General features: G+C 32.5%; 2 protein-coding genes across 2 annotated transcripts in view; one reads left to right on the top strand and one right to left on the bottom strand.

The window, feature by feature from the left end:
* Window positions 1-1,027: 1,027 nt before the first annotated feature.
* On the top strand, window positions 1,028-18,270 carry LOC140439886 (uncharacterized). Its single transcript, XM_072530058.1, has 2 exons — window positions 1,028-1,388; window positions 17,557-18,270. The coding sequence occupies exons 1-2, from the start codon at window positions 1,127-1,129 to the stop codon at window positions 18,207-18,209; spliced, it is 915 nt and encodes a 304-aa protein (XP_072386159.1). The 5' UTR covers window positions 1,028-1,126; the 3' UTR covers window positions 18,210-18,270.
* Window positions 18,271-19,630: 1,360 nt separating this feature from the next.
* LOC140452551 (uncharacterized) overlaps window positions 19,631-21,196 on the bottom strand; it is a 32,412-nt gene continuing 30,846 nt past the window's right edge. The window contains exon 6 of the transcript XR_011952210.1: window positions 19,631-20,496. The gene's annotated coding sequence lies outside the window, so the exon portion shown is untranslated. The remainder of the gene's footprint in view (window positions 20,497-21,196) is intronic.

The following is a 21,196-nucleotide window of genomic DNA, read 5'->3' as shown; positions in this document are numbered from 1 at the left end:
TTGTTGAAGTTGTAGTATAAAATGGGCATGAGCAATTTGTGGCAATAGAATTAGAAGACCCTGATAGTTTCCAGAGCAACAACTAACAATAACCACGGAGGAAGCTACAGCTACCTGAAGAAACAAATTTCCAACGTTAAATTGTTTAACATCAATAGAAAAGGTTAATGCGAGTGAATATTAAAGGATACATGCAATAGCATATCTCACAAAACAGAAAAACAAAATACAAAATAGGTATATTGACGGAAGGCAACCGGTAATATGTGTTTCTGACTATTTAGTCGTCATCAGTACGGTGCAGCCAAGTTATAAAAGGAGCATGTTACCTTGGGAGAGTATCACTACAGGAGCAATGCGACCAATGTGTGGCAATAGAGTTAGAAGACTCTGATGGTTTCGAGATCAACAACTAACAATAACCACGGAGGAAGCGACAGCTACCTGAGGAAATAGGGGCCAAACGATAAAACGTTTAAAATCAATAGAAAAGGCTCTTAATTAGATTCAAAAAATTTGGTCTAAAAGGAACTATATATATATTATACAACGTTAAAGTGGTTTTATTGTTTCATACGGTCAATGGTCTTCAAAAGGTTTTAGTTTTTGACCTGCAATTTTGCAAATTATCCATTTAAAAAAATTAGATTGCAAATGAAATTTTGGGTGATGAATAAATATATTAAAGAGTTATCTTTCTCGGAATATGAAGATCGTAACTTTGATTTTAGTATGGAAATAAACTATGCAAAAAAACATTTTTTTAACTGTTTTTTTTTTGTATTATTTCAATAATAATAATGAGTCTTAAGATTTAAAACTAGCATTATCTTATGTAAAATTTAATTACAAAACTTTTATGTATTAAAAAAATTATTCTAAAACTAATAGTTTTTTATATCTATGTAAAAAACTGCGTTTATATGCTTTATACTCAACAATCGTTGTTTTAAACAGGTACCGCCTGTTTCTATAAATGACGATTCAGTTGGAGCCGTTGCGTTGGGAACATTCAAAATGCCAGTCAAATACTAATAGTGGAAGGGAAGTTTCGACGGACGTTTAATATGTGACATATGTGACAATAGCCAAATTATAGTGTATATAATAAAATTTCAGTGTTATAATGTCAGATTCGTGTAATATATCTCAAGATGCTATAAAATCAGTCAATAGTACGTTGTTACAAAATCAGTCGTTCCTCTATAAAGAAAATATAAAATTACAAGATGATATAGTAAGATTATCCCAGCAGTTGGAGGAGATCCGATCATTAAAGATGAACGACGATCTATTTCAATATTTCCAAAAAGAAAAAGAAAATTTACTAACTCTTAACAACACATTAAGAGAAAATATTCGGCATTTAAAAACCCCGTCCAAATTTGGTAGGATTTTATATATTATTTGTGTATTTATACGTATTTTTTAATATAGCTTGTTGTTTCCTATAATCTCCAAAAATAAGGGTTATAATATGAAACAGCAGCATATTAAAAAAAGAGTTAGGTTCAAAGGAGACAAAAGAGATGTCTTAAATAGTAGGGGAAGGTGTTATAAAATTACATAACATGTAAAATGACATGCCGTTACCTATTTCAAAAGTACTGGCACCATCTAGTGAACAGGTACGGTTTTATGTGGCAAAAAGCAACCGAATTACATGTTGGCACTCCATTTTGTTTGTAACTATGATACATTAAAGTTAACCTCAAACAATTATTTTTACTGGTGTAAATGTTTTAATGTGTTCTGCTGCAAATTAGTTTTTACTGGAAAATACTATTTGTTTTAAAGTGAAACCAACGCTAGGAAAAAAGTGTAAGTATAAGTATACTACACATGTACACACTCGGAACTGGAGATTGTCGTTGACTGACATAAAATAATTCGGTAAAAATATCATTTTAGATATGTCGTTTTAGAAACAAACCTCAAATTAATTTTTATTTAAAAACTATCATTTTGTTTTCTTTTTTAGTTACATTATGGTGGATAAACGCGATAGAACATCAACCAGACAATCGTGACGATCAAGAAAAAGAATTTATAGAGCACATACTGTTATTAGAGTGTAGATTGTTTGGGATAACTACTACAAACATACTACTTGCATTTGAATTTGCTACTAAAAATTTCATTTCAAATGGATTTAAAGATCGCAGCACTGGACGAGAGTGGCTGAGAGGTTTTCGTATGCGACATCCTGAAATATCCTTGAGGCAACCTAAAGCTGTGTCTACAGCTAGAGCTGTGACATTTAAAAAGCCTCAAATATCATTTTTTTTAATACGTTGGAAATGACTATGGAAAAAGAAAAAAATGAAGTTCATCAGATTTATAATATGGACGAAAGTGGTTTCTACACAGTACAGAGGCCTCCAAAAATTTTTGCAAAAACTGGAAGAAAGTTATGTCACGAAACTGGATGGATGAGAGCTGATAACTTCGTTTTCTGGGTGGAGCATTTCCAGAACTTGGTTAAGGCATCTCTCGAATCAAAAGTTTTATTACTTCTGGATAGACACACCAGCCATAAATCACTGAAAACATTGACATTTGCCAAAAGAAGTTGAATAATTATTGTATGCTTCCCTGCTCACTGCACACATCGTATCCAACCGCTTGATGTTTCCTTCTTTGATCTCTTGAAAACATTTTATAACCAGGAATGTGCACTATGGTAAAAAAACGATCCAAACGGGTAATCACACAGAATCAAATCGGCGACCTTTTCAATTCAGTTTATGGAAAAGCAGCAACAATAAAAAATGCTACAAGCGGTTTTTTGAAAATGGGCATTTACCAACAATCCAATTATTTTCCCAGGCGAGTTTTTTTAACCAGCTGAGACCACAAATAGAATATTAGAAACAACCAGTACAGAAGAAAATACGTCTAATCTACCAGAAAAGTCGGTCAGAGAAGAAATAGAAGAAAGTAATGCTATGGAAAAAACGGCGCAACAAGAGCAAGATAACACAAAAAAGAAAATAAGACCAGAGCTGATCAGAAAGATAATACGAAAGAAAATATACCTTAAAAAAAAATAATAATTACACTGCACGAAATTTCTCCAGTGCCTGTAGTAAATGAAACTAAAAAAAGAAAATCTAGACAAACAATCTCAGGAGTTTTGATAACTACTCCTAATTTGGAAGAACTCAACCAGAAGAAAGAAAAGAAAAGATACGAGAATGTTTATTGATTTAAAAGCAATATTTTAAGCCAAGTTCCATTCCACAAACAGAAAGTGAATAAGATCTGAAATGAAAAAGACAGCAAAGATTTGATTTCACGTTCAAAGCGTCTATGTATCTGTTGATACGTATTTCGACTTAATAAGTCTCATCAGAACAGTTATTCATAGCCGTTCTTAACGTGAAAAATAATCTTCTCTGTCTTTTAGAAAGCAACAATAAAATGGCTTCGTTATGGACGCAATAGTGACATCTGATAGAAAAATCGGTAAGATAGAATGAATAAGATAAGATCTGTTTGCAGCCGAAGATGATGAGAATGATGTGGCTTGTCTTTACTGTAATGATTTATTTAGAAATTCTTCTCGGTCCAGGGAGTGTTGGATTAGTTGCATAAAATGCAACAATTGTACACTTTGTGAATGGGCCGGGGTATCTCCAAAAGTAAAAAACTTTATTTGTGTGCTTTGCTAAAACTTAGTTCTTGTTTTGTTAGTTTACTTACCTATATTTTTACGTTTTCATGTTGTTACCATTTTTACCATTTGTTGTGAGCATATATGTCATTTTACACCCCCATGATTGTGTCGTTTTACATGATAAATGTTTGTAAAATGTCAGTGTAAGGTTTTTTAAAAAATATTTTTTCACAAGTTAAGATGAGATGTTTTTGTTATGAGTTGTTTGAAGAATATGAATAAAACGTATTTAATGGAATGTGTTACATTTTTTTCGGTTTAATATTTCGAACTGGTATTTGGTATCTGCAAAACAATGTCTCAAATAATGTCATTTTAGGACACCTTCCCCTAACTAAAACAAATTGAAATTTTTTGTAAATACCTTAAGCATAAATAATAACACAATGAACAATATAATTATAAATAACTTCAAATAGTAAAATATGTACTTTCTACCTATTTACAATATTTCATTCCTAACTGAGTAATTGTCACCGACAACTTTAAAATGATTAGGCATTTAATCCGATATCATAAACAATTAATTTATTCTAGTACAGTTTGAAGGTGTTGAATCGGGTTTATGTCTTACCGTAGTACGCCAGTAAAGACCGTTTTGGAAAGTAATTTTCCTCGTCACGAAGGATTTGTTTGAAAATTTGGATTTAGGTTCCTCTTACCATCTGCTTCACTTTTGGATTTTTGCTAAGGGGTGAAAGCCACACCCCCTCGGGGGTGAAAAATATACGTTCAAAATAAGTCCGCAAATAGATAAGTTGCCAAATTCTAAGGAACTTTTGTTCTAGAGTTTTTTCACTTAGTTAATACTTTTTGAGTTATATGAAAGTGAAAATGTTTATTTTTCACGTTTCACAATCACGTTTTCAGACAGTTTTTGAAAATAACTCAAAAAGTAAGTATTTTATCGAAGAAAATATTCTTAGAAAAAATTTGGTTTATAAAAAAACAAGAAAATGGTGTACTTATGAAGTCTATAAACCAAGTAAAAGCAGAGCTTTAGCTCATGAAAAGTAGGTTCTTATTTTTCAAAATAAATATTTTAACGTGAAATAACCAAAAATGAAGCCCTTTTCGGGTAAAACCTATAGCAAATTTTTAAAAGTGTTTAAAAATAGCTTTATTTTTGGTTTTTTAATTGTCTACCATCAAGACTAAGCAAGTTGTTTGTTGCTCAAAATAAAGTTTTTTTTTTCGTAAAAACGTCGTGAAAAACATCCCCAAATGAAATTAAGCGGTACCGCTTTACAATTTACTTTATTTATCTATTGTTTATATGATCTGTAAATTTAACCATTTCAAAGTGCTTATTTTTAAAAATTTGGTTTGGTTTGGTTGGAAAAAAATAGGGTAGACCGTTAGGGAAACCTTACGATAATTTAAATTTTCAGATTTATTCTATATTAGTTAGGTTTTTTATGAAAATACCTATACCCACTATAATTGGAATTTTCCGCATCCATTGGGTATGTAATATTGGTAAAACAATGTCATTTACGTATTTAAAAACAATATTTCCCTAACTTTAGCAGTGCGGTATTTCCCCGATCACCGCGGTAATTCCGACAGACGTTTGGGGTAATGCCGAGAGTAGTAATAATAAGAAAATAATAAGACAACTGATGGTATATGGTATCGCTATATACGAAAATATTAAATACTTAAACGAAAATAAGATAAGCAGATACATAAGTAGATATATTAAAAATCAAAAGTTGTTTCCACAACAAAAAACTTAGTTGATAGAACAAAAGTTACACTGATAGCTTTCGGGGCAATCATACCCACTGCACTCAGCGTGAGTCCATTGTCCACAAAACACACATCTGTACAATAGTTCAGTTTTTACACCAAACTCACCACAAACCAAACACATTTCAGTGTTTTCGGAAAATAATTCAAAACTGCCATCTAATTCGTTGTCATCACATATTTTTGATTCATCTATATCTTCTTCTGAAGACGATTCTTCAAAATTAATTTGTCTTCGACACCTTCTTCCTTTATTTGTAGCCTTGCGTTTTAATGCGCCCACTTTTATTTGGGATTTATTTTCAACTTTTAATTGTTTACTTTTTTCTTTCTTCAACATTTTTAGCTTCAGATTAGAGTTTAACTTTGGATCCTGTATAACTTTTTCTAGCCTATTAGTGATACAAAAAATCTTAAAAAATATAGCTTTTGCTTTTCTAAACATTTCAGTTTTTTGTTTGTTTTTCTGTAAGACATAAATTGGTTAAGATATGGTTGTTCAAAGTTTGCATACACTCGTAATAGTGACTCGTTAAAGCCCTTTTAACTAAAACCCTTTCAAAAATAAGGGTTAAAATTTTTTATTAAATGATCTTGTTGCCCTTAAAAATACCTACAAAATGATTTTTTAAGTCCCTCATAGCTTATAAGCTAACCGAGTTAAAAATAAAAATCCAACCACATATTTTAGGAGATATCAGAACGCATATACTGTAGCATTGTAAGATACACATAATATGCTAGCTTTCACCCATTCTTACAAAATAATAAGGGTTGTTTTTTAAAGTTAAAATAAAATAAATTCATAACATTTTGATTAAAAAAATTATTGCATTTATAGTTTCAATGAAAAAAAAAATACTACAACTATTCGAATTTCTTCGCAAGGGATGGTTTTTATAAGGGTTGAAATTATGCGGTAAAAAATTAAAACAGTAAAGAAATCTAAATTTGATGTTAATGTATAATTAAATGATTTATTTCTAATAGGGTTTGTAAGTATAACTTAAATTAAAATTTTCCATACAAATCAGCGAAGACAAGGTATTGGATGAGATTGTGAGATTTAGGGGTTAAACTGTGATAAAATCTTAAATTATATTATTTAATGTTAATTGACATTCTTTCACTTCATTAAAAGATTATTTAAATCAGTTACTTGCTATAATTTACAATTATACAATTTTTTTCCTCATCAACTTTGCGATGCTATACCTATGTATTTTTACCCGTTATGGGTCGATATGTAGCATATGCATTTATTACTGATGTATTAACTAAAAATTTTCTACCCACTTCTCTCTTCCAATTAATTTCAGATCCACACCTTTCTTCAAAATGTTTTTTAAATATAATATGAATCTGAGCTGTAAAGTCACAGATTTATTTGCTCTTCTACAGCTCCTATTCATAGCCGATTAATCATCATCAATCTGGCTTTACAACCCTGCGTGGGTCTCTCTAGCCTCCTCAAGAATTTCTCTCCAGTCGTCCCTATTCATATTTCTCATGTCTTCATCAGTCAAGGAACCTTGTTCTGGGTCTTCCTCTTCTTCTCTGACCAATGGGTCTATCATGGAGCATTTTTCTAGTTGGGTCATTTTGTTCCATCCGCATTACATGCCCTATCCCCCTCAGGCGTCCTATCTTAATAGGTTTTACGATATCTGGTTCCTGGTATATTCTATAAATTTCGAACTTGTGTCGTTTTTCCACACTCCATTGTCATTGACCGCTCCATAAATTAGCCTTAGTACTTTTCTTTCGAAACATCCCAACATGTTTTCATTACTTTTGTTAGAGTCCAGTTCTGAATCATATGTTAGGACTGGGCGTATTATGGCTTTGTAGAGTTTAATTTTTTTAATTCTTGATATAATTGTGGATTTAAGAAGGAAATTGAGCATCTTTTGACCGTGCAAATTCTGCAGTTTATCTCTGCTGTATGCATTCAAAGATATCCTATTTTTTGTGTAACGTGGAAAGTATTCCAATAATCCAATCATTGGGGAGAAATTTCTGAGTCCATATTTCTTTTCGTTTCTAATCGTTGGTAGTTCCTCATCTCTCTCGTCTGTTTACCTTACCTCATCTCTTTCGTCTTCCAGATTTTCTTCTTCTTCCTCTATATTAAGTGTCTGGTTAAAATATTCCACCCATCTATTCAATACATCTTTCCTTGTTGTTAAAGGTTTGAAATTATTTGTCCACCTGGTTCGTTGATCAGCTTGTCAATGTGGAGAGATAGAAATATGGAAATTCTACATAGAAAAATTAGTTGCTATATGGAGAAAGAGAAACAGAACCTTCTATCCTTAAATCATAGAGAGAATATACCATTACAGCACGGAAAAACAGCAATACAGCAGGTCCGGATAATTTACACTGTGAAATACTAAAGATACTACCTATGTAAATCATACAAACAATTCCTTGATAATCTAGTTGCACTTTTTAACAACATAATAGCGAACAAATCTCGTAGGAGTGGTTGCAGATATTCATTATAATCTCGAAGAAACCAAATGACCAGCACTGTGATAGTCACCGACTTATAAGCTTGATCAATTATATCACTAAAACGTTCACCAAGATCATTCACACAGGGATGGCGAATTCCACAGAAAATATCCACTTTTTTGATGGCAAAAACATTATTTTTGAAATTTGAGAGCACACTTATGGGACAAATTTTTTTGAGGCGAAGCTTTTATACTGTCGTTGTATTACTTTTTTCTCTATAGTAAAATGCTGAGGCGAGCGCCAAAGAACTAACGCGACAAGATGACTTCGTCACGGAACTAACGCCATAAGATGGCGTTGTACAGGTAGCGCCAAAAAATAACGGTTCTTCACATCAAATCACTGCTCTCGAACAATTCGTTTCTAGTCATCATATATTTATTCTAAGCAGGTTTAAATTAAAAACTGCATGAAAGAAAAGCTAACACAATATAGAAATTAAATGAGAAGTAAAGAATTAAAAGAATATTTGTCAATAAAGGATTCGATTGGCAACGATTGTCAAAACTTAAGTCATAAATATCATCCGATTAATAACAATATTGAATCATCTGTTTAAATTTTTAGCACAGTTCTCGTTTTAGAATAATTTTATATAAATAGTATTATTATTTTAAATAATATTATTTAGTTTATATAATAATTAAATTTACTATCAAAGTATATTTATTTTATTAATTATAATTAATTAAGTTTAATAATTTATTATTTCGTTTGAATTTGACAGGTCTATCAGAAGTAGACAACGTATGCTTTGTTAATACGTCAACAGGTGTCATTAGGAGCAAACATAATTCATTTAATTATTTAATATAATAAAATTGGTAAAATAAAATAAAAAATAATAAAATTACTTTATTCAATTTTAAAAATATTTAAATTTTAAAGATATAAGGTAAAACTACTTATTAACGGCCTATACAAATTCGTGATGTAAATCTGGCCTATTAAAAAACTGAAATTCTGTTGTAAATACGTTTAAGTTGCTTAAACTTAATGCTACGGCCCGTGTATATCCTAGCAAGGAATTTATTAGGCCATTTTTTATGTATAAATGGTGGGGTGACATGTTCTAGCTTTTGTTTTAGTCAGTTCGATTCAATCAAGGGACGCAATCAGTCCGAAAACGGTCGTCAATCCTTAGTGTTTCAGGTAAGCATTGAGATATTCATTGGTTACAATATTTGCCTGCAAATTATTACAGAAAATATTTTTTTATCTGCGTGCAGTAGTTTGTTCATTAGAAATGTTTAATAGTTGTAATGTTTATAAAACACTTTAATTTTTGGGCCAAAACAAAGTAGAATTTACAAAAAATAGATCAGATCGGTATTAGGGCACAATTTTAGTGGCTAATCTAATTCCGGTCCAATGGACCGTAATTACGAATGTTGGTGTTTTTTTTTTCAATTCAACTTTTTTTTCTTTAATATCAAAAATTATTAAAAAAAAGTAATATATTCTTTTAAAAAAATATTACCAAAAACGTACTATCAAATTCCGTCCCATACTTTTTTTTTCTACAAAAGAAAAAAGGAAGCTTACAACTATGAAAATCAGGTAGTTATTTCTAATGGTAGAAAATTGAAAAAAAAACTCGAACTTTTTCCAAAAAAATTTTTTTTTGTAACTTAAACATAGTCTGACAATTTATTAATTACAAAAAAAAAACAATAACATAATTTTATTTTATTCTGGGTGGTATTAGATTTTATTCTATTTCGCATTTGCTCTAATTTCGGCCTAACCCAAATTTAGCCTGACATGGTATCTACAAAAAAAGACTTAATTATTCACATTTGATTTTTTTTCTAGAATCATGGTCAGCACTAAAAAGCCTAGGCAAATGCAAAGAAAAAATATTAACAGTAGCTACTGGATCGGGCCCTAAATGACATGAAAAATGGCATGTCTGCCTCTAAAGAATTAAACATGCCTATGGTATACCAAAAAGTACATTGAAAGATAAAAGAATCCAAAAGTATGTGCACGAACATATTGGAAGACAACCAGTTTTAACTACTGATGAGGAAAAACTAATTGTAAAATGGATATTTTTTTGGCTGTCGCGTGTTTTACGCCCATAATACGCTATCAGCTTATATTAACACTTTTTAAAAATCTAAAGACAGTCAATCCATTTAAGAATAGAATTTCTGGGAATAGATGGTACCAACATTTCCTAACCCGGCATCTGGAAGTAAGACCTCGTGTATCGCAAAATCTGACAGCTAGCCGTTCCTTAGTCACAAAGAAAAGGATAAGAAATTTGTTCAAGAAAGTATATGATTATTTCAGTCAAAGTGGTATCACAGATGCATTGAAAGTTCCAAGCCGAATATTCAACTGTGACGAGACAGCATTTTTCATGGCTCCACAGGACAAACAAGTGTTAGTTAAAAGAGGATCTAAAACTGTATATAATAGACCTGGTAACGATGAAAAAGAATGTCTGACCGTATTAGCAACAATATCCGCTAGTGGAGATATCCCACCACCAATGGTTTTGTTTCCCTATACAAGGCTACCAAAACATTTAGTTCCAACTATGTCAATAGGTTGGGGTATCGGATACAATGAAAGTGGATAGATCAATACAGAAACGTTTTATGAGTATGTCGTAAATTATTTTAATAAATTTGGTTGAACGAAAAAGCATTAAGCGACCTGTCGTGTTATTTTTGGATGAACATGTTAGCAATATATACCTTATTATTGAGCGAGTTTCGTCGTGAAAATGGAATTGTTTTGGTAGCACTGGTTCCAAATGCTATACATATCATGCAGCCGCTTGATGTTGCTATCTTACGACCTATCAAAGCTTCATGGCGTAAAATAGTTCATAATTTCTGAACTTATTTGGAAAATTAATCTCACATAAATTCTGCTGAATCCTATTTTGTCACTCCAAAATTTCTAACGCCATTTAAAAATGCATTTTATTTCTCAGATAAATATCTCAAATGTCCAAAAGAAAGCTACAAAAAAAATTACCAACTGTAGTAACGATTGCTGATGATTTCATGGAATACCAGAAAAGAGCAGAAGCTGTAAAAAATGAAAAGTAAGCAAGGAAAAAACAAAAGCTTGAAGATCACGAAGAAAAATGCAGAATCTGATGACAAGAAAACAGCAAAAATTAAAATTTCGAAAGCTGTTAAATTAAACCTAAACATTGAGAATGAAGTAGAGGAGAGATAGATGGAGCAAATAAAAAAGAAAATAAAATTTTAAACAAAAATGTTGGTTCTGGCAGAAAAACAGAAAAGAAAGAACTAGAAAGCCGAAACCTAACAATTCTATGGATTTAGAGGTGGGCGACTACGAACTAGGTGATTACGCCATTGTAGTTTACGAGGGGAAACATTTTCCAGGAGTAGTAGAAGAAATAACAAGATAAATTCAAAATCAAAGCTATGGAAAAAATAGGATATCATTGGAGATGGCCAGAGACAGATTATATTATTTGGTATGATCCAGAGGAAATTGTTTGTTTAATTGCACCATCTTAGTACATTAATAAAAGGGTTTTTTTTTTTCTGTAAATGAGATAAATAATTTGTAGATCTTTCATAGCTCTTTGCTCTTATGCAACAAATGGAAAAAAGACTAAGTAATATAAAAATATTTTTTAAAAAATATTAAAATAAATATTTACATTTTTTGATGTGCATTCCGGATTTAGATCAGCCTTAGGCCGGAATTACCACTAATTTTTTAAATAGGCCGGAATTAAAGTTTTTTGCATTTTAGTTAAAATAATTTTTTTTGGAGAATAAAAAACACATTCTTTATTTTTTATTCAATATTTTGATAAATAAAACCTCAAGCTATCAAATATATTTTAAGCCGCGTTTACACGATGACAATTGGCGAGACAATTGTCATTGGACAATTATCATCACGTGGTTGCGGATTGTCGGAGGCCAGTCCAGTTGAACGAGAAGATGTTTATACGGGGCCAACTATTGCCATGGCAGTAGACAGCTAAAACATGGCCGACTGCTCGTCATCTGTTGTGTCCGGTGAGGGAACTGACAAAAAACAAAACAGCACTACTGGTCTCATCGAGAAAAAAGACAGAAGAGGGAACGTAAATGTAGTGGGGGCAAAAATATTGTTAGACAGGAAGTGCCATCTTGAGTGGCCACATTAAACAAGGAAAGAGAGCCTCTTTCCTTGTTTAAGAAATCAAATTTAGTTTTGTTATGTTATTACTGATGTTATTGTTTGTTCCAACTGTCACATAAAAGATTATTTGTATTTATATTGAAGTTTTTTAACAATTGTTTCACATTTTAGACTATTATCGTTATTATTTAATTAAAACTTTATTGTGTTCTAGTGTTAAAAAAGTATTTTAAGTGTATTATGTATTAATATTATGTAATATAAAAAATAAATAGATAAATTAAAACCCCTTCACCACTGTATGATTATTGTGAAGTGTCATGAAATTTAAATTTGGCGCATTCGCATTTCCGGATATGTCCGCCATCAGAGGCCACTTTTTTGGTCTCCTTTTCATAACGATTAGATTCCCTCTTTCGTCTTTTTGCTCGATGACTGGCCTACACCGTTCACACAGCGCCAATTGTCGCGACAATTGAGATTTCGAGTGGTGGGGGGCTCACTGGGTGCAGCTTATTGTCCTCAGTCTACTCCCGGAGACAACTGAATTTTGGGCCAATTGTGAGGGCAGTTAGCAAGGCAATTGGCCTTAAGTGTTTAGACTAAGACAATAATTCCATGCCAGTCAGATGTCCTCTGACAATTGTCTCGCCAATTGTCATCGTGAAAACGCGGCTTAAATCCATTTTCTCTATTATTTCGTTTCCTTAATATTTAAGTCTAAAGTCAAATATTCTTTAACTGAGCCGTCATTAGGTCGGTTTACCTTACATAACATAGTGTAAAGTTTCGTGCTAGTCTAGTGTACTGCCTACTGTAAAGGTCGCGGCATAATATCATGCACGTATAGTTTCCGGCACGTAGCGTTTCCAGTCAAGCAATCGGACTGCGCGTTCACATTTTCATACATAGAACATTTCAGTTTGGTGCGGTGAAGATATGTTCTTGCTTTTGGCGACAAAAATTCGTTATTAGCATTCACAGTAGGGACAACTTTAAAACATTTTTTCAATCTGCTGCTGGAAAACTTGACTGGCAGCAATAATTCCTATGTATTTCGTAAAATTAATACATTTTAGACGGATTAAATATTTGTGGTATTATTTGATACTTACTTACCATTTTGTCCTAATTTGCGTGCGATTTCCCTCCAAATATTTTCTTTTTTATTTACATCATAATAGCATTTATCATTCTAGTTATATAAAATTTCTTCACCGCGTACGAGTTCAATTAATTTTTCGAAATCCATTTTAACTTGTACTATCAAACTGTAAATATCAAATCAAAGATTTTTAAAAAAAGAAGAGGTATCACTTCCATGCAGAAGTCCTAATTGCTTATCACTTCCGTGTTTAATTGTCACAAAGCAATGAAAACACGTGCATAAATGACAAAATAGCTTCAAAAATTATTTTTTTAAATACTCTGTATCAAAATCAAACAAATAGGTACCTAAATAAACAACGAGGAGAAAACGACGGACTTTTAATTCACATTATCCGTACCAACAGGTTACGACTCGTTACGTAGCCGTCTGCATCCGTAAAATATTGTTTTAAGGTGTCTGATACGCTACGTTCCTGACAGTGTGAATTGTTCATAATTTAAAACTATTTAAATTATATTTTTCGGAAACTAAACGCTACGTACTGAAAACGCAACGTGCATGATAATATGCCACGACCATAACACCTTTTTTTTTGTTCTATTGTACCCAAAACTGAAGAAAAAAATAGTGCCGCTACCCGGAATGAGGGTAATCGTGCCTTTTTTGCGAAATTTAAAAAATTGAATAAGCGAAATAATAGGTAATGATTTAAAGGTGTAAAAATGTCTCGCCTTAAAAACACTCTATAATCTGTTCAAAAGCACCTATAAACCTTTTTATAAAACAAAAATGAAAAAAAAAATAGTGCCACTACCCGAAACCAAAATATAATTTTAATTATGTCTTTTGGGCGAAATTTAAAAAATTGAATGAGCGAAATAATGCCTTTGGAGTATAAACATGTCGCACTTAAAATCATCCTAGAATCTGTTCAAAAGCACCTACAAACTTTTTTAAAAAACAAAAATGAAGGCCTTTTTATACATTTAAAATAATGCTTTTTTTATTAATTATTTTATTGTGTGTCAACTACAAGATCATTGACACTGGGTCAATTTTGTTACTATACATTTTACATTACATTAGGTATAATTTACAATAAAGAGAATTATGTGAAAGAGAAAATAATAAAAAACACACTACACTAAATTTTGTAATACAAAGTTCGAAGTAATAAGTTCGTTTCTCGAAGGAAATCTAGTACATTCTTAACAAGTTCTAATTGGTTGGGGATAACATTTGTAAGACCTTGCATAGAGTATTTTTTTGTTCTTGCTCGTATTTGACACACTGTATAAGAATATGTTGAAAGGTTAATGATTCACTACACTTTTCACAAACAGGTGATTTCTCCGAAGCCGTCAGGTGTCCATGTGTCAGCCGTGTGTGACCAATTCTTAGCCTGCGAACGATTAATTTGTCTCTTCTACCTAAGTTAGGTAGCTGAAAGGTTTCGATGGTAGGTTGTATTTTTTTAATTTCGAGATTGAATTCTTCCATTTGTTTTACAAAGAAACTACCTGAAAAGTAGTTTTCTGATGCTAGTTGAACAGATTTGATGTCTGATTTGGTTGTAATTGCTTCTTTTGCAGCAGTATCGCAGTCTCATTACCTAAAATGTCAAGTGAGCCAATTTGTTGTTTCATGTATGGCATAAACCAATAGATGTTCGAAATATATTTTCAATTGAGTCGATGGAGGACATCGGATCTCTACATGTTGCAGTGTTCTTTAGTGTATTTGGCTGTTGGTTTCATTTTTGTGATAATTATTAAGCGAAAGGTTAATTTTTGGTATGTTATTAATCCAAGGGAGTTGATGACAGTATATGAGTATCTGTTATTGAAAAATCAACAGGTCCTGAAAGACGAAGTAAAATTTAGGTAATGTCTGGTATTTATTGTTATGCTTACAATTATGGGGTTTGTATATTAGCTTATATATAGGGTTGTTTTGATTAGAAGATACTCTAGCAAAGTATTTCAGAAGAAGTTATTGCCTGCGAAGCGAAAGTTCACCTGTTCACAGCGAATACTTTCGGCGAGACTGGATCTGAAAGCTCCGAGACATATTCGTAATGCGGCATTCTGAATAATGGCAAGAGTCCTTAAATTAGTATTTGATGCTGACATGTATACAACGTATCCATAATCCAGTCGAGAGCGAATGAGAGATCTGTTTACCTTAATTAGGATATCTTCATCAGCTCCCCAGTGATGGTTTGCTAGAGATTTTAATAGATTTAATCTACTTAAACAATTAGCTTTGACATTTGTAATCTGTGGTTTCCATGTCAGTCTACTATCAAAAATTAAACCTAGTCTCTTGTGTTCATTAGCTACTGTGAGCGGAGTACCATTTAATGTAAATTGAGGTAATAATATGCTACGTGTTCTTCGACTGAATTTGAGTAGGTACTTTTAATTTTTCAGCAGAGAAATTAATACTAAAGCTTATAGACCAAGAAGTTAATTCATTTACTACTTTTTGGATTAAGTTTGTAGTTGTGAACGTATCTTTACCGCGGCGATATAAAATCAGGTTGTCAGCATATAAGTTGTAGGTACTTCACCGGGTTGTGAATATTCATTAATAGTTATTAAAAGTACAACTTAGAACTGATCCTTGCGGTACCCCATTTTTCTGAACGTAGGTAGAGGAAGCTTTTTTATTAACTAATACTTTGAAGCGGCGATTAGAAAGACACTGTTCGATAAATGATAATGTATTTCCCGTAATTTTGTATTCGTTTAATTTGGTTAATACTGTAAAACGTAATAGAGTGTCGAAGGCGATGTCAAATAATGTTGCTATTAAATCTTGCTTATTTTGAAAGGAATTTGTGATCTTTGTTTGTACCATTACTAAGTTGTCAGCCGTGTTTCGTAATTGGCGGAATCAAGATTAAGCTGAGTCTAAAAGTTTGTGTTTTTCTAGATACCGCATAAGTCTTTTGTTTACTAGTTTTTCTAGTAGCTTACACAAGGTGCATGTCAGTGAAATAGGACGGTAGGAATTTGGATTATTCGGGAATTTGGATTATTCGGGAATTTGTCCTGTTTCTTTATGGGTTTAACGATAAATTCCCCTTCATAATATTGAAAATTTCTGATATTATGTTGTACAGTATAAGCAATTTTATTATGGCAGATATGAGAAGATTTTTGAGGAATATGAAGGAAATGTTATCGGGACATGTAGCTTAATTTTTGCAAGTTGGAAGAATATTTAAGTGTTCCTATAGTGTAAATGGAGTGTTTAAGACAGTAGGGTCAAATTTGAGAGATTGGGAAGGATATTGTACAGGAGGATTTGTTTCTTGGAGTACATTCTTGTTTTTAAATCGTTGATACAAATTTTCGGCGATTACGTTGACGATTTGTTGATCATCGGTTACTAAATTACTTTTATGTAAAAGAGCTGGAATTCTTGTGTGCGTATTTTTCCCCGCATTTGATCAATTTTCTTCCAAACTTGAGAAGGGGCAGTATTATGAGTTAAAATAAAGGCCTTTTTTGCACTTTTAAAATAATGCTTTTGTTTTTCTCCTCATTCGCAATCTATAGGTTTAGTTTTAAGTATGGAACGCCTCAATTATCTCGGAAATGGCTTGTATGATTTTTATAGATTTTGTGTGTAAGAGTCTTGTGATTAAAATTAAAGGAAAAAATAGTGCCACAACCCGAAACGAGGGTAATTATGTCTTTCTGCGAAATTTAAAATTGGGATTAAAGAATGGAGTTTTTCATGCCTCAAGAGTATAATAACATATCTTCGCAACACAATGACCAGACAGACTTTAGAAAAAGGATTTACTGAACGAACTGATAAGTACACACCCATTTTATGAAGTCCTCATCGACAAATTTTCAAGTGTAAAGGACAGGAGAATCGACCTTATATTTAAGTAACCGTTTGGTAAGTCAAGCCTGTTTTACTAAAGAATTGGGTGTTTCGACCGAATTAGATTTTGCAACTATTATTTCAGATAGAGTCCTTCTCTACTGACTTTTCTAAGTAGCTATCAGAATTGAATGAGAGCTGTAGTTGGGTAAGTTAGAAACAGAAATGAAAAAATGGGATACGAATTAGTTACGTTAGGATAGCTTACGTACGGTTAAGTTAGGTTAGGCCAGAGAGGATTTGTTTCACCTCTTTCGATACTCCGATACCGTCACTGGTTTACATCATTAACACATCATAACAGCTGTAAAGTATATAAGGTAGATATCTTAGCTCAGATATCCAAAAATATATCAATATATCTTTTTATATATTACCCCATTTCATTTATGTATGTTCCAATATTTGTTTATATTTTACTAATATATCAATAGTTTTAATCATATTTTTTTATTAGGTGACAATGAAGCAAAAAATGAACTCCGTGATACAGTTTACCAGCTTGACAAAATAATAGAAAAAGTCAGACGAAACGATAAATTTGAAATAAAACCACAAAAGAACAATACTGGGGAAGTCATTACGTCTTTGACAAAAAAACTTGAAGAAGAAGAGCGAAAATATGAAGAGTCCAACGAAGCATTGCGAAAACTACGGGAAGACGATGAGAAATATATGTTGCGAGAGAAAATACTAGATATGAAACAACTTCTTACAGATCTAGAAGTAGAAAACACAAAACTAAAGTACGAAAATGAGCAACTTCTACAAGACATCGAACATTACAAAAAACAGTTAGATGAAGCACTCGAAGAAACTAAAGCTACTGCGAAACAGTGTTGTGCTTTAGACGATGAAAAAGAACTATTAAAGAAAACAATCTCCAATTTGGAAAACGAACGAATACGAATAAAGAAAGCTATGATAGAAGAAATGAACGAAGCTAATCGGGCAAAGAGAGTATCCGTCGACACTGAAATTGCGCTCCAGCATATTTCTGAAGCCTATGAAAACAAAAGAAAAGAAATAAAAAGTTTGATGGAGCAACTTGAAGATGCTGAAAACATTATCAAAGAATTTAAACAACAAATTAATATACCTATATTATAATGTATTTCTAAAATATATGTACCTACGTACCTACAAATTGCATGAATAAAAATGATAAAATATTTCATTCAGAAATGAGCTTCTTCAATAGACTTTTTTTTTTTAATAATTAGTACAATGTATATCATTAGAGCTAGTGTTGCCCAAAATCGGTCTTGGTCTTGTTCTTGCGTTTTTGCAAGACCAAGACCAAGACCGCCTAATTTTAGCAAGACCAAGACCAAGACTGACCGTGCAAGATTTAAGCAAGAACAAGACTAAGCCTGCGAGACTCTTGCGTCTTGCAGTTAGGACTGAGTGTGGTTTTAGCGAGTATAGTAGTTTGGGTATATGCTTAAAGACTCTATGAGATGCAAAAAAATATGTAATAAAATTTGAAAAACTGGACTTATGCGAATTACAAACAATACCATAAACATACATACCGAATTAAAATATTCATTAAAAAAACACATTTGACACGTGCTCAGAGGTCATAATTACAATGTTAAAATAAAATATTTTGTACATTTTACAGCAGACTCCTTCGCTCTAAAATTAATTGTCCATATTTTGAGAATAGCCGCTCTCTAATCATAAAAATAATCTTCTTGCATTGCTACGCCGACAGTAATATCGTATCGATATTTTTTAAAATATGTCCCTACCCTAGCTAAAAAAATATAATTGTTACGAACAACCACTTAATAATTCAATTTTTTTACCATTATAATTTAGTCAGGAGTAATCTAAATAAACAAATCTTATCGGCCTAAAGTATAGTTTCCACCAGAGGAACATGAAGGAACTTTTGTGTTTCTGTTGCTTGTTGCTTAAAAATGTTTCGCAAAGTTCCTCAAAGTTCCTAAGTGTTTCTTCTTGTTTCGACAACAAATGTTGCATGTTTGCGATTGTTGGTGGTTTCCAGTTTTAGCGGTAAACTTCAAAAGAAATACGGCAACAACAGGCAACATAAACATATTGTTGTCTGAGTGGAAACAGATACAGCAACTTGTAGTGACTTGTTTTTGTCTAGTGCAGCTCGACGGCGAACGTGGAATAATTTATAGTCGGTCGGACGTGTGAAAAAATAGAAAAATGCTGTTCATGTGGACAAATGAGTTAGTACTCGAATTAATCGAAAACTATAAGCTTTGTGAGTGTTTATGGAATACAAAGCACGACCAGTATAAATGTAGAAATGCGAAACACGATGCTTGGACAACATTGGCAGAAAAAACAGGCTCAAATATAGAAGAAGTGAAAAGAAAAATGAAAAATGTTATTGCACAATTCTATAGAGAAAGAAAAAAATATCGTACGTTAAAAACGTCGGGAGCCGGCGCCGTATTTATTTCAAAATGGTTTGCTTATGAAGTCTTGTTGTTTCTTGCGGGCAGGAACAAAGTTAGAAAATGTACTGAAAAAGGAATAACTACAAGTGAGGTACGTATTTTTTTGTTTTATTTGTAATTTTTATACAAAGTTAAAAATTATTTTGCCATGGAACCATTCCTTCGGGTGACATAAAATATTGAGCAAATTCATCTCGAACTTGTTTAGCTTCCAACGTTGAATTACGTGCTTGTTTTTGCAGTGATGCAAACATATTGTTCTTTATTTCGTTTCTCCAAGAACCTGGGATCCTTTCGCCCGTATCTTTGTCTTCTGAATCAAAGGTGCCAGGAAGTGAGTATGACTTTCGGGAATGTAAACTGCTTCTCAGAAAATTATGGAGATATACACATGCAGCAACAACTAATTCCACTCTGTCGGGTTCAAGTAGCATGGGTTTTCTTAATACCCTGAACCTAGCAGACATGATTCCAAAAACGTTCTCAGAAATACGCCTAGCGCGTGACAAGCGGTAATTAAAAATTCGTTTTGAGAAACCTTTCTCTTGAGTGCCAGGGTAAGGTTTCAATAAGTTTGGTGATAGGGGAAAAGCATCATCTCCTAAAAAAACAAACGGAACAGCTTTTGTTCTTCCTGGCAATGGTTCTAATTCAGGCAAATTGAGCGTGTTTTGATATAACATTTTTTTGAAATGAGTACTGTCAAACACTCCACCGTCGGATATACGACCTTGGCTGCCCACATTAAGATACATCACCTCATAATTTGCGTTGGCCACAATAAATAACACCACACTGAAGAAGGACTTATAATTATAAAATTCACTGCCACTATGTTTTGGTGCTTGTATCATAATGTGTTTGCCATCCATAACCCCGGCACATTTAGGAAAATTCCAAAGATTAGCGAATTGATGTCCCGTAATAAGCCACTCCTCTCTACTCTGAGGCATCTGAAAAATTAAAAACCGGTAAATTTGTTTAATCAAAACTTCTCTCGCTTTAAATATAATTTGTATTTCATATTAAAAGAGTAAGAAGTAAAAATATATTTTTAATTTTCAGGGTGAAGATGATGGGTCAGACAGCAGTGCAACGGACAGCGGGGAAGTTGAATCGCAAGATTCCAATATAGCAGACGAGGCAGATGCAGTAACTGATTCTTCTTTTATTGTTGGAGAGGCGAACAATGACGTCGACACTCTGAACAAAACTGTTGCTGCTATTACTGAAACACCTACAAAGCCTAATGAAAACAGAACCAGATCTCCAACGCCTTCCACAAGCAGCACTACAAAAAGTAAACAGGGATCTAGGCTCTTTAAAAGTCCAAAAACAATGAAGAAAAGACAAGCTGATGTGAAAACTGACGAACGACAGGAAGAGGCATATGTATTGCTGAAGCAGCTACAAAATAAAAAGCCACGTAATCGGTTCCAAATTTTCGGCGAACTAGTTGCTTGTAAAATCGAAAATCTTCAAAATGAAAACGCTAAAAACACGGTAGAGCATTTGATCTCTAATATTTTGTATGACGCATCTATGGGTAAATACGATGAGCCATTTCCATGTTATCAAAGTTGGCATACACCTTCGGCCAATAACAACACAGCAAGATATTATTCAGATAACCAGAACTATTACTCATCCAGT

The sequence above is a fragment of the Diabrotica undecimpunctata genome, chromosome 1 (genome assembly GCF_040954645.1).
Source record: "Diabrotica undecimpunctata isolate CICGRU chromosome 1, icDiaUnde3, whole genome shotgun sequence".
NCBI classification, from domain to species: domain Eukaryota; kingdom Metazoa; phylum Arthropoda; class Insecta; order Coleoptera; family Chrysomelidae; genus Diabrotica; species Diabrotica undecimpunctata.
Note: the sequence above shows the minus strand (reverse complement) of the source record. Positions and strands in the feature narration are given on the sequence as shown.

What these genes read in the sequence shown, in the direction of transcription:
- LOC140439886 (XM_072530058.1), top strand. Translation starts at nt 1,127, where the DNA reads ATGTCAGATTCGTGTAATATATCTCAAGATGCTATAAAATCAGTCAAT. An exon ending in AAAAACCCCGTCCAAATTTG is followed by an intron (nt 1,389 to 17,556) that starts GTAGGATTTTAT and finishes TTTTTTTATTAG; the next exon opens with GTGACAATGAAGCAAAAAAT.